Below are 14,249 nucleotides of genomic sequence, written 5' to 3'. Positions count from 1 at the left end.
TATTTACACACAAAGCATGAAAAAATACCTCCTCCCACCCCACTCTCCTGCTGGTAATAGCTTATCTAAAGTGATCACTCTCCTTACAATGTGTATGATAATCAAGTTGGGCCATTTCCAGCACAAATCCAGGTTTTCTGAGGGTGGTCTGAGGGCCACATCGGGTTTCCAAAATTGTATGGAGGGCTGGTTAGGGGAGGCTGTGCCTCCCCAAACAGCGAGGGGTGGCCCAGCCCCCAACCCCTATCCGACACCCCCTGCTTCTCGCCCCCTGCCCCCGGACTCCTGCCCCATCCAACTCCCCCTGTTCCCTGATGGCCCCCCAGGACCCCTGCCCCATCTACCTCTCCCTGTCCCCTTACTGCCCCCGGACCACCCTGCCCTGACTGCCCCATCCAACACCTCCTCTCATTCCTGATTTCCCCCCCACCCCGGGACCCCTGTCCTCTGACCGCCTCTGGAACCGCTGCCCCTGACTGCTCCCCACCGCCATATCCAGCCCCCCCTCCTTCCTGACTGCCCCCCCCAGGACCCCTGCCCTCTATCTAACCCCCCCGCTCCCTGCCCCCTTACTGCGCTGCCTGAAGCACCGGTGGCTGGCAGCGCTACAGCCACACCGCCCAGAGCACCAGGACAGGCAGCCGTGCCGCCCGGCTGGAGCCAGCCACACCACCGCACGGCACAGAGCACTGGGTCACGCCGCAGCTCTGCAGCTGTGCTGCCCAGCAAGAGCTCGCAACCCCGCTGCCCAGAGCATTGCGCCGGCGGCGCAATGAGCTGAGGCTGTGGGGAAGGGGGAACAGCAGGGGAGGGGCTGGGGGGTAGCCTCCCCGGTCAGGAACTCAGGGGCCAGGGAGGACGGTCCCGGGGGGCAGTAGTTTGCCCACCTCTGGTTTAACGTGTATAAACCACTGAATACAGACTGTCTTCTCCCTCATTACCCACACTCCATCGCTTGGCTTATATATATATATATATATATGTCATTGATTTCAGTGGTCACCACACAATGTGGGGCTATGCTAGTAACGATACTGCAGGTGAGGCACTTGTGGAATTATCATCAAATGAAGACACATACCTTCTTTTCTATGTGAAAGACAGAGGCACTTTTCATTCTGCTCCCTGGAACAGAGACTGCAATCCAGATCGCTGTTTCATCACCGAAGACCAGTTGAATATGTCTAGCACTATTCTTGCTACTTCCCACACAGCTAGCATCGACTGGTGATAATCCACATTGGGTTTGAACTCCAGTAGTCATGTCATTACCCAAGTGGCAATAGAAGTTTCAAAGGGAAATTGGCCAGGATTCACTGCAGCAATTGAGGCCACCATTGATGCAGTTCCACTGAAGCCTGGAAATTTCAGTTGTTTCAGCAAGCTTATCCAAATAGCTGCAAGAAAAACCATCTCTCACAGCAATCAGAATCGATATACCCCATACTGGAAACCAGAAACAAAAAGGCTATTACAGATGAACCAAATAAATACAATTGCAGAAACACTTATTATGAACTCAAAAGTACTGGGGGACAAATCAATTAAGCATAAAGTATGCAGAGAGCTCTGACACATAGTCAGCTCACTACCTATCCCCAATCTCCCTATCATTTCCCTTCACCAAGGAAGAGGTGAATAACCTTGGAAGAATATTTCTTGCATTGGCAGCCAAACGAAAGTCCACTAAAGGTATGTCTACATTGCATATTCCTTTGAACGGTGTATAGCATACATATACTACCTGCCCCTCTCCCGCCAGCACAGGTTTAAATAGCAGTGTAAAGGGGGAGGTACTGTTTAGGTGAATATAGTAAGGACATGCCTGAAGCTTGTGAGTATGTACCCTACATGGCTCTCTTCTCACCCAAGCAGTGACTCCCCCAGTCGTGTCCTGCAACTGCCTCCCCACTGCTGGAGTTTTTCCCAGTTGCAGGGAAAGATTCCAGTAGCGGGAAAAGGCTCCACTGCTGGAGCGTTGCCCTGCCACAGGAGCTGCTGGAGCCTTTGCCCCATGTAAGACTCCAGCACCAGGGAGCTACACCTACCATACATGTGGTGTGCAGTGTAGACATGTGCTGACACCACAGTTTTAGGCTATCATCTAAACAATCAAAAAGCTAGGGCAGAGCTGCACATGGACTTCTTTGACTAGTAGATAAGACTACAAAATGTCTTGATGTGATTTAGACCAAAGCCTCACATTCCACTAGCACCTGAAAAATATCTATGACAAAATAAAGATGTGTGTAAACCCTATCCATAAGCTGTCAGCAGCAACCTGGGGAGTCAATGCAAAAACTCTACAAACCTCTTCACTAGCCTTTGTCTACTCTGCCACGGAATACTGCTGACCCATCTAGACACATCATTTGTCAATTCTCAATTAAACACCATCATGCAGGTCATCACAGGCATAGTAAAATCAATGCCACAACCATGGCTTCCCATACTGGCACATATCAACCCACTCCAAATTTGTTGCTGCATGAGGGAACAAGGATTTTCCAATATATGAATACCTAAATAATATATCAAGATTCCAACTCAAATCCAGAAATCTTTTTTGGCTTGCAGCGCAGGAGTTCGAAGACTTGGGGTTCTCCCACAAAGATCAATGGTGAGCAAGGTGAAAGGGCTCCATACAAACACGTTATCAAGGACTCAACTGAACAACCCACTGGCTTTTCACTCACATGGAAAATATGCTCCACTTTGAACTGAATGTGCACATCACATGGCAGATTTGCCTCTGTCCTCTATGAATGGGAACTGATACACAATCCTATTTGTGAGTGCAGAAACAGATTTCAGACTATGAAACGCCTTATCAACCAGTGTCCCAAATGATCATATATCAGTGGTATTTCTTCCATCTACTCTGTGTCATCTGAAGCAATCAATTGGATTGCCAACTTAGATCTGGACATCTAACGATGCTGTTTTTAAGCCATATGAAAGAAGAAGAGTTTAATCAGACCTCCATATTGCAAACAGGTATTAGTAACTAGCACAACTGGACTTCTCAGGAAGCAGGGCAGAAAAATAATACCAGTAAGTTGTTTTTTAAAACTTTTCTAAAATAGGCCTTCAATAAAATAAGGTAGAAAAACCCACAACCATCCTTTTCTCTACCTGTTGGTCCTTTCTACAACTCCCTTAAAATTTTCTATCATGCCTGCCATCTTCTGTTTTTTTCTTCAAGATTTTCAATGTGAGTTATGGTCTTTAAGACCTGCTCCCGAACCAGCAAGCTGGAGATGAGCAGGAAGTTCTAAGAATTATTCATAATAGCTTTTCTATAAATCATGTCACAGTTTTAAGTCCAATATCTCTGAAACCATTCCAACAGGAGTAGAAATCACTGTTCCATTGGGCATTACTCTTGATGTTTCATTAGGTATTGTACCTTAAATTATTGTTGGGCCATATCTGACTGTTGCCAGTACTCCACCCCTGAGATCTGATTTTGAGGAAAAATTACATATTTAGAGATAAAGAGGCAAACAGTTTTGTGGCAGGATGTTTAGTTTGTTTTAAAATGTCAGCTGTTTGGAAGCTGCTCAGAGGTGAAAGCCATGGATCTTCTGACAGGATTTTGTTTTGTTGTGTTGTTCTTTGTCTTCAGTGGACTTTTTGTTGGTTTGTTTGGTTTTTTGGGAGAGGGAGGGAGGGGGTATTTAAAAATTTACTGTTAGAGATAACAAAGTATTTTTTTTCTTAGATAACGTATATCATACAAAATGCTAATGACAAATCACTCATCATAATTGATGAACTTGGCAGAGGTACCAGTACTGAAGAAGGTATTGGCATTTGTTATTCAGTGTGTGAATATCTACTGAGTCTGAAGGTATTTTTTATATTTTTTAATCATTAGTCTCTACAATTTGTAATTGTTTTCTCATGCAGCCTTAAAATCGTACTAAATAAAAACATTTTCTCATGCTCCAGTCTTCATTTTATGGACAATTCTGATCTAAATAATACGGATACACTTACTGGGATATATGGATAGATAAGAGATTGATCAATAGATAAGAATAAGGACAAGAATGCCATACTTCCTGCCCTTCTAGTCCTTGTCCTATCCTTACCCCATCCCATTCCAACCACAGGATTATCCCTTCAACACACTCCTTCTAACCATTGGCTCCATTCATGTTCATTCCTGTTCTTTCTGTTGGCCAAGACTTTGCCTTGGCTTTTACAGCTTTGCAGTGACTATACCAAGAATGAGACTAACAACAATATCCCTAAAGCAGTTGTATGGTAATTTAAGGAGCACTTGTGGCACCTTAGAGACTAACCAATTTATTTGAGCATAAGCTTTTGTGAGCTACAGCTCACTTCATCGGATGCATACTGTGGAAAGTGTAGAAGATCTTATTATACACACGAAGCATGAAAAAATACCTCCTCCCACCCCACTCTCCTGCTGGTAATAGCTTATCTAAAGTGATCACTCTCCTTACAATGTGTATGATAATCAAGGTGGGCCATTTCCAGCACAAATCCAGGGTTTAACAAGAACGTCTGGGGGTGGGGGGGGTGTAGGAAAAAACAAGGGGAAATAGGCTACCTTGCATAATGACTAAGCCACTCCCAGTCTCTATTCAAGCCTAAGTTAATTGTATCCAATTTGCAAATGAATTCCAATTCAGCAGTTTCTCGCTGGAGTCTGGATTTGAAGTCTTTTTGTTGTAAAATAGCGACTTTCATGTCTGTAATCGCGTGACCAGAGAGATTGAAGTGTTCTCCGACTGGTTTATGAATGTTATAATTCTTGACATCTGATTTGTGTCCATTTACTCTTTTACGTAGAGACTGTCCAGTTTGACCAATGTACATGGCAGAGGGGCATTGCTGGCACATGATGGCATAGATCACATTGGTGGATGTGCAGGTGAACGAGCCTCTGATAGTGTGGCTGATGTTATTAGGCCCTGTGATGGTGTCCCCTGAATAGATATGTGGGCACAGTTGGCAACGGGCTTTGTTGCAAGGATAGGTTCCTGGGTTAGTGGTTCTGTTGTGTGGTATGTGGTGCTGGTGAGTATTTGCTTCAGGTTGGGGGGCTGTCTGTAGGCAAGGACTGGCCTGTCTCCCAAGATTTGTGCGAGTGTTGGGTCATCCTTCAGGATATGTTGTAGATCCTTAATAATGCGTTGGAGGGGTTTTAGTTGGAGGCTGAAGGTGACGGCTAGTGCCATTCTGTTATTTTCTTTGTTAGGCCTGTCCTGTAGTAGGTGACTTCTGGGAACTCTTCTGGCTCTATCAATCTGTTTCTTCACTTCCGCAGGTGGGTATTGTAGTTGTAAGAATCCTTGATAGAGCTCTTGTAGGTGTTTGTCTCTGTCTGAGGGGTTGGAGCAAATGCGGTTGTATCGCAGAGCTTGGCTGTAGACGATGGATCGTGTGGTGTGGTCAGGGTGAAAGCTGGAGGCATGTAGGTAGGAATAGCAGTCAGTAGGTTTCCGGTATAGGGTTGTGTTTATGTGACCATCGTTTATTAGCACTGTAGTGTCCAGGAAGTGGATCTCTTGTGTGGACTGGACCAGGCTGAGGTTGATGTTGGGATGGAAATTGTGGAAATCATGGTGGAATTCCTTAAGGGCTTCTTTTCCATGGGTCCAGATGATGAAGATGTCATCAATATAGCGCAAGTAGAGTAGGGGCGTTAGGGGACGAGAGCTGAGGGAGTGTTGTTCTAAATCAGCCATAAAAATGTTGGCATACTGTGGGGCCATGCGGGTACCCATAGCTGTGCCGCTGATCTGAAGGTATACATTGTCCCCAAATGTAAAATAGTTATGGGTAAGGACAAAGTCACAAAGTTCAGCCACCAGGTTAGCCGTGACATTATCGGGGATAGTGTTCTTGACGGCTTCTAGTCCATCTATGTGTGGAATGTTGGTGTAGAGGGCTTCTACATCCATAGTGGCCAGGATGGTGTTATCAGGAAGATCACCGATGGATTGTAGTTTCCTCAGGAAGTCAGTGGTGTCTCGAAGGTAGCTGGGAGTGCTGGTAGCGTAGGGCCTGAGGAGGGAGTCTACATAGCCAGACAATCCTGCTGTCAGGGTGCCAATGCCTGAGATGATGGGGCGCCCAGGATTTCCAGGTTTATGGATCTTGGGTAGTAGACAGAATATCCCAGGTCGGGGTTCCAGGGGTGTGTCTGTGCGGATTTGATCTTGTGCTTTTTCAGGGGGTTTCTTGAGCAAATGCTGTAGTTGCTTTTGGTAACTCTCAGTGGGATCAGAGGGTAATGGCTTGTAGAAAGTGGTGTTGGAGAGCTGCCGAGCAGCCTCTTGTTCATATTCCAACCTATTCATGATGACAACAGCACCTCCTTTGTCAGCCTTTTTGATTATGATGTCAGAGTTGTTTCTGAGGCTGTGGATGGCATTGTGTTCCGCACGGCTGAGGCAAGTGATGCTGCTTTTCCACAATTTCAGCCCGTGCACGTCGGCGGAAGCACTCTATGTAGAAGTCCAGTCTGCTGTTTCGACCTTCAGGAGGAGTCCACCTAGAATCCTTCTTTTTGTAGTGTTGGTAGGGAAGTCTCTGTGGATTAGTATGTTGTTCAGAGGTATGTTGGAAATATTCCTTGAGTCAGAGACGTCGAAAATAGGATTCCAGGTCACCACAGAACTGTATCATGTTTGTGGGGGTGGAGGGGCAGAAGGAGAGGCCCCGAGATAGGACAGCTGCTTCTGCTGGGCTGAGAGTATAGCTGGATAGGTTAACAATATTGCTGGGTGGGTTGAGGGAACCATTGCTGTAGCCCCTTGGGGCATGTAGTAGTTTAGAAAGTTTAGTGTCCTTTTTCTTTTGTAGAGAAGCAAAGTGTGTGTTGTAAATGGCTTGTCTAGTTTTAGTAAAGTCCAGCCACAAGGAAGTTGGTGTGGAAGGTTGGTTTTTTATGAGAGTATCCATTTTTGAGAGCTCATTCTTAATCTTTCCCTGTTTGCTGTAGAGGATGTTGATCAGGTGATTCTGCAGTTTCTTTGAGAGCGTGTGGCACAAGCTGTCAGCATAGTCTGTGTGGTATGTAGATTGTAATGGATTTTTTACCTTCAGTCCTTTTGATACAATGTCCATCTGTTTGCATTTGGAAAGGAAGATGATGTCTGTCTGTATCTGTACAAGCAGGAGAGTGAGTTTGTGTGTGAGGGGGACGGGGGGGGGAGAAAACCTGGATTTGTGTTGGAAATGGCCCACCTTTATCATACACATTGTAAGGAGAGTGGTCACTTTAGATAAGCTGTTACCAGCAGGAGAGTGGGGTGGGAGGAGGTATTTTTTCATGCTTTTGTGTATATAATAAGATCTTCTACACTTTCCACAGTATGCATCCGATGAAGTGAGCTGTAGCTCACGAAAGCTTATGCTCAAATAAATTGGTTAGTCTCTAAGGTGCCACAAGTACTCCTTTTCTTTTTGCGAATACAGACTAACACGGCTGTTACTCTGAAACATGGTAATTTAATATATTTTTGAAACTGCTTTAAAACTGCCTGTAACTGGAGCTTTCTTTACTATTTTGCTATAATCTTGCCCATGTTTACAGTACCAAAGAAATAGATCTCTTCATTAAATTTAACATTTTTTAGTAATTTCAGGACATTTTTTCAAAGCAATGCATGTAGATTTAGCCATCAGTGAAAGTCATATTGCTAAATTCCTGTACCCACTTTGAAAATATATATTTTAACCTTATTTTGCTTAATTATAATGAATTATGAAGGATTACTTAATATGTTATAATATTTCCATTTCTGTTGCCTAATTTAGGCATTTACTCTGTTTGCTACACATTTCCTGGAACTGTGTCATATAGATGCTTTATATCCCAATGTGGAAAACAACCATTTTGAAGTACAACATGTGAGAAATAGTGCTGGAAATAAGGAAAAAATTACTTATACTTACATACTTTCGAAAGGACACACAGAGGAAAAAAACTATGGTAATGGACTTCAGTATTAATAACTTATTAAAAAGTACATAAGATATATCAAACTATTAGGGTCTAACATTCCTACTGTCCACTGACAGATCACTCCATATTGTGAATCATTTTTTACATAGTAACTGTTACAGACAGGTTCAGCAGTGGCCTAGAAGAACTTCATCACACCATTGAAGATACCATCGCATGGCTAGATGACTATGCACCGCTAAATAAATAAACAGGTTAAAATACTGCTGCAGTTATTTTTGTATTTTAAATAGTTGTGTAATAAGGTAGTATTTTGTGTCCACAGTATGAAAAACTTGATTGTCTAATAAAATGATCTTTCCGCTCTCAGACTTCACCTGGAATCTTCAACTAGTTGAGAACACAGTGACCTGAGATGAGTCACTCTGAGCACATAATAGCTGTACTGAGTGCTCTGCATTGATTTCCTGTTTGATTATGGGAGCAATTCAAGGTGCTGTGTGATAGTCTTAAATGGATGCCTGCACATTCAAGACTTATCTGAGAGCTGCCTCTTTTGTCTTTGCTCATATAGGATGAAATAAAAAAGTTAACTAAAAGCTGTACCCATTTAGCTCATCCTAAATGAATGAAGGCTGTATTAAAAATGACAAATTAATGTTCATAGATGTGTGCCTCCATTTATTTATTCAGAGAGGCACTTTTTATCCTTTGAAATATCAAAACAGTATTCTTGGGAAAGTGGGTTCATTTGTCCTTTAAATTTAATATAAACTGTAGTGAAGCAGACTGTGTAACTGTCTCATTGTCATCCATTCATTTCTTTATAGACCCATAATCCTTTGGGGAGTGAAAAGAATCCACATAATGTTTCCGAGGGCCGGTCTACACTACCCCTTATGTTGATATAACTTATGTCACTCAGGGATGTAAAAAAGACACCGTCCTGAGCGATGCAAATTACACTGACCTAAGTGCTGGTGTGTGGGCAGCCATATATCAGCAGGAGACGCTCTTCTGCCAACATAGTTACCACCTCTCACGAAGGTGGAGTAATTATGCTGACAGGAGAGCTCCCTCCTGTTGAAATAGTGTGTCTTCACCAGACGTGCTGCAGTGGAGCAGCTGCATCTAGTGGAGACTAGCTATATATGCTAGATTTTGTAGTTGGATCCCTGATTTAGCTGACTTAATCAATAGGGAGTTGTCTCAACACACAATTTGTACAAGTCTGAGATAGCTGAAGACTATAAATTATTCGAGTTAAAGTTAGAATTAATTAAATATAAAATGTTCCTTCTAGGCCTTTATCAAAATTTCACTGCTAATTTGCCTCACATTGGTAACACAAGGCCAGTTTGGGGGATTTTTCACAAGATGAATTCTGAAGAATTACACATAGATTTATAGGACTGGAAGAATTCATGCATGTCCCCTGCAGATTTCTTTGCTTCCCTGCAGAAAAATGACTTTCTGACAGGGAAGAGCAGTCACGCGCCATTCCCTAGCTGTGCATGTACATTGTTTCAGGAACCCAGAGCAGCCGGCAGAGAGGTAAATCACCACAGGCCTGGGGACACCCCAGCCAGTGGCTTCTACCCTGAGCCAGGATCAGCTGCTAGTCCTGGCTGGGCTGGAAGCAGGAGAGGATGGGACTTCCTCTTCCCCTGAAAGGAGTGGGTGGGGCTGTGTCAGACCCACCCCCAGCAACCTCCCCCAGCTGCAGGAAACTCAGCATCCTCCCCTGCTTCCTGCTCCCATTGCTCCTCAGCTGCAGGGGCCGGGGAGAAGGGTCACTGTATGGGGAGCTGCTCCCCCATCCACCCAAACCCCATGCATCTGGACCTCCCATACCCAGATACCCCTGCCAAGCTTGACTCTCACTCAGAACCACCCCTGGCCTTTCACAACCTGAATCCCATCCCGTTGAAGCTCAACCCCTGCATCTGGAGGCCCCCTGCACCCAGAACCCCTGCCTCTGGACCCCCACCCCTGCACCCAGACCACCCCCAGTGAGCTCCCTGCACTCAAGCCTCCATCCTGATGAACCTGAGTCCCTACATCCAGACCCCCATGCCACTGACCCCCAACTAGCTGCACCCAGACCTCCAACCCACCAAGCCCCACTCCCCCAGAACCCAGACCCCCCTGCTAATCCCCAACCATTCCCATTGCCCCTGCACCTGGAAGCCCCCCAGTGAGCCTTTTCATCCAGATCCCCTCACACCTAGACCCCCAACTGAGCTGCCTGTACCCAGATAGTCCCACACAGAATCCTCTCACTCCACAGCTGGATCCCCCCATAGTGAGCCCCTCCACACTTGGATCCTGCCTGGTTGAGCCTGCCTGCCCCACACCTGGTATGCCTGGCACAGAGGGGCAGGCCTAGGCCTTGTGCTGTGTGAGGGTCAGGTGCAGCCTCTCCACTGAGTCCATGTCCCAGGGGGTGGGGAGGCTGCAGGGTGATCTCCCACCTTTGTACAGCCAGTGGCCTGTGCTCCCCACTGTCATGCTATAGCGTCTGGATTTATTTATTGACAAATAAAACTTGCAGAATTTTTGGAGAATTTTAAAATGTGTGCAGAATTTAATTTTTTAGTGCAGAATGCCCTCAGGAGTAGTGTTCAGTTGAGGCACCTGGTCTGCCAGCATCACGGGGGAATTTAAGGACTCCTAGGAGCCTTGCTTTTTCCTCTCAGCTTTCAGAGGAGGAAGAAGCATGCAGCCCAGCTATTGAAAAGAGAATCTTTTCAGCAGCTGTTGGATTGGGTTAGGCCCCAAGTTCTCCTAGACCAGTTAAGGGATGGAGGAAGAATCAAACATCACAGTCTTGGGAGCAGGACAGGCACCAGTGATACTCTGTCCCTCTTCCCAAAGATAAATGGCTCATCAGGTGAGACACTGGAAAAAACAGTCTCAATCATTTTCACTGACCCTGGAAACCGACCACCCAGACTCTGATCTCCACTTCGTTTTCCTCACTGCAGTAAGGCTCCTTCTGTTTAGGGTTAAAACCAGGATGTCCAAGATGATGTCCTGAGCCCATACAAATGTATGGCTGAGAGTGTGTATTGATCACCCTTACAGATTTCCTGGGACATTATCTCAGGAAGGATAAACCTGAGAAAATCTGGACAGGTGGCAACCCTACTTTTGCTCCACACCGAGCTCTTCTCTCTTCCCTATTGGATCAGACTTAAGTGAAGGCTGCTAAACCCACTTCCCAACTTTTGTTCTCCAATCCTCTTAGTGAGGGATTCTTCTTCCTATTCTGTAGACTTTGCCCCTCCTTCAGTAATGGAAAAAGAGCTGCCTATTCTCAGCCCTAGTATTATAGCTGTTGCATCTTAGCATAAGCAGTCAGCTTGTGTCAGAATAGCTATTTTGAGTACATAGAATATATATGTTTTAGAGCAGGCATCACCACAGATCCTGAGTAACTTGATTTAATCCTTGCTCCTTATAAGTCAGACTGCTAGGAAAATTACTGAGTTCAGATACAGAGGAGAGGAAACTTATAGGGGAATGAAATAAAAATTTTTTGAAAAAAAATCATTTTAGAGTGACATTTTGATTAAGGTAAGCATTCATTCTGGCACAGAGAGTAAAGGACTACTTTATATTTTTTATGTTTAGGATTAAAAGCTGCAGAAGTTTCTTCTCTACCACCATCAGTAATTTTGGATGCAAAGGAGATCACAACTCATATTGCTAGACAAATTTTGGTATGTAGTAGTAATTTGCAGTAGTTAATTTATAGTCTTATAAAACACAAACCTCCAATATATTCTCATGTATTGTCTATTGTTTTATAAAATGTAAGTAGCTCAATGAAATATTACAGAGATATAGAAGCATGGCACATAAAAATTAGATCTAATTATACAGGGATTATTGGGAATTTTTAAAGAAAATCAGTTTTAACAAATTTGCTAATAAAATTACTGTGAGAAAGGGAGAGAAGGGTTTTATTTTATTCTTTTCAAAAAGCTTCTTTATTCCATGAACAGTTGCAAAAAAAAAAAAAATCTGTAATTTATTTATATAACCTTTGTAACATTTCACCAGAATTTTACAGACTAAGAAGCTGTTCGTAGGATAGATTTCAAATGGATTTCCTCAGTTCATTCTGGTGTTAGGTCAAGAAACTAGACATTATGTTTTTGGAAGTTGTTTTAATGGGGTTTATTGAAGATCACTGTCAAATGACAACACAGAGCTCTGTCATTACCATCAAGAAGTACTAGATATAGTCCTAGATAGAATCTGCAAATGGTACATCAGCAGACACAGAACTGGGACAGGCAGAAAACAGCCAACATTACTACTTCAATAAATGAGTATCTGTGTTCACATTTTAATGTATGTGTTTGTTTTTAAGAACAGCAAAAGCAAAGAACCACTCCTGAGACATTAAGACAGAGGGCTGTATACCATCTAGCAACAAGGCTGGTTCAGACTGCAAGGAACTCTCGATTGGATGCAGACAGTTTGCGAATATTCTTGAAAGGCCTGAAAAAAAAGTATGAAGCTGATTGTCCTGTGTCTGGACAAGCACAAACTGAAGATGGACAGTAATTTATAGCTTACATTGATGGACTAATTTATTTGGTGAGGGCCTGAATATTAATTTTCTGTATCACTGACGTATTTTTTTTTATTTTTTAAAATAGTTGATTCTCATCATAAATTATATTCACTACTGAAGCACCACATTTACTATATGTGGGTATAAATAGTTATTCCTCTGAAGAATTTTTTTGGAGCAAATTTTAAACAGAAGCATTTATTTTGTATAAATAGTATAACTATGAAAGATTTTTTTTTCCATAAGACTCTTGATATGTGCTTTTTCTGAAGAGATTGAGGGCAGGAGGCCCCACTCCATTTTGCTAGAGACTGGTGGATACACTACTCCAAACCTTCTCTAGCAACAGAGAGTGGTTTATTTCAAAATAGAAAATTAACCCTTTTACAGAGTCTGTCAGTACATCTTTCCACCCCCTGGAGCTGGATTAAATCCTTTTAAAATGCATGGCCCCAGTATGGAGAGAAGGAATGGACCAAACCAAAGAAAGGGAGTTGTGGTAGGCAGACAACTTATTTGCTCTTCCTGGATATAACTCCCTGGCAAATAAGGAGGTGTTGTTTTGGCCTTCCACCAAATGACACCTGTCTGTGGAACAGGTCAGTCAACAGACTGCAAAGCCAGCATCCTTGGCCTTTTTTACAGAAAATTGCACATACATTGACATGGTTAAGCCTTTAGCATAACTGATGCCTGAACATTAAAGGAATGTCATGAACATTAAAACTACATTTGACTGAACATGCTTTTCATGTACCACAGCTACAGGTGACGTCTAAGATTACTTCTTTATAATTATGACAAAGACTGGAGAAAGTATTATTTCAGCTCTGTCTTTTCGGTTTGTTTTTTTTGCACACTTGAGAACACTTCAGTTGTTTCACTCATATGTAGATGGCTAGTTTCTCTGTCTAGTCTCATGCAGTGATATATATACACATCACCTACTAGCCAGAGGCAGGGCATTTACCACACCTCTGGAAATAATTTTGGCTTAAGGTGGCCAAATTGAAGGTCCAGTCACGTCTCTGAGTTGGGGCCAGTGAGGATCTCCCTCCATCTCAGTGGGAGCTCCAGGAGGGATTCCCTTTAATCTTGTGCCCATCTTCTCTTTAAGTAACCATGTGGGGGCACAGTCTAGCCCAGGAGCGGGCAAACCTTTTGGCCTGAGGGCCACATTGGATTTTCAAAATTGTATGGAGGGCCAGTTAGGGGAGGCTGTGTCTCCCCAAACAGCCAGGTATGGCCCTGCCCCCACCTCTTATCCGAACCCCCCCACCCCCTGACGGCTCCCCCAGGACTCCTGCCCCATCCAACCCCCACCGTCCCCTGACGGCCCCCCCGGGACTCCTACCACATCCACCACTCCCTGCTTCCTGTCCCCGACCACCCCTGGACTCCCCACCCCTGACTGCCTCCTGCTGCCCCATCCAACCCCCCCTCCTTCCTGACTGGCTCCCCCCAGGGACCTCTGCCCCATCGAACCCCCCTGTTCCCCACCCTCTGCCCACCCCGACCCCATCCACACCCCCGCCCACTGACCAACCGCCCCCAACTCCCTTGCCCTCTATCCAACCTCCCTGCCCCCTTATTGCACTGCCTGGAGCACCAGTGGCTGGCGGTGCTACAGCTGTGCCACCCAGAGCACCGGGTCAGGCCGCGGCTCGGCAACTGCGCTGCCCGGCCGCCCAGAGCGTTGCGCCGCACAAGGTT

General features: G+C 44.5%; 1 protein-coding gene across 5 annotated transcripts in view; it reads left to right on the top strand.

Annotated features, from left to right (window-relative positions):
* MSH4 (mutS homolog 4) overlaps window positions 1-13,795 on the top strand; it is a 55,722-nt gene extending 41,927 nt beyond the window's left edge. For 4 of the 5 annotated variants that reach the window (XM_043521631.1, XM_043521629.1, XM_043521632.1 and 1 more), the window contains 4 exons: window positions 3,725-3,853; window positions 7,801-7,975; window positions 11,585-11,673; window positions 12,335-13,795. In XM_043521631.1, the coding sequence (XP_043377566.1) occupies window positions 3,725-3,853; window positions 7,801-7,975; window positions 11,585-11,673; window positions 12,335-12,526 (585 nt within the window). In that variant the 3' untranslated portion in view covers window positions 12,527-13,795. Of the gene's footprint in view, window positions 1-3,724; window positions 3,854-7,800; window positions 7,976-11,584; window positions 11,674-12,329 lie in introns of all 5 variants that reach the window. The other variant, XM_043521630.1, reaches the window with a different exon arrangement.
* Window positions 13,796-14,249: the final 454 nt, after the last annotated feature.

Source organism: Chelonia mydas, chromosome 8, assembly GCF_015237465.2.
Source record: "Chelonia mydas isolate rCheMyd1 chromosome 8, rCheMyd1.pri.v2, whole genome shotgun sequence".
NCBI lineage: Eukaryota > Metazoa > Chordata > Testudines > Cheloniidae > Chelonia > Chelonia mydas.
The sequence above is the reverse complement of the archived record's forward strand: the minus strand, read 5'-3'. Positions and strand labels throughout refer to the sequence as shown.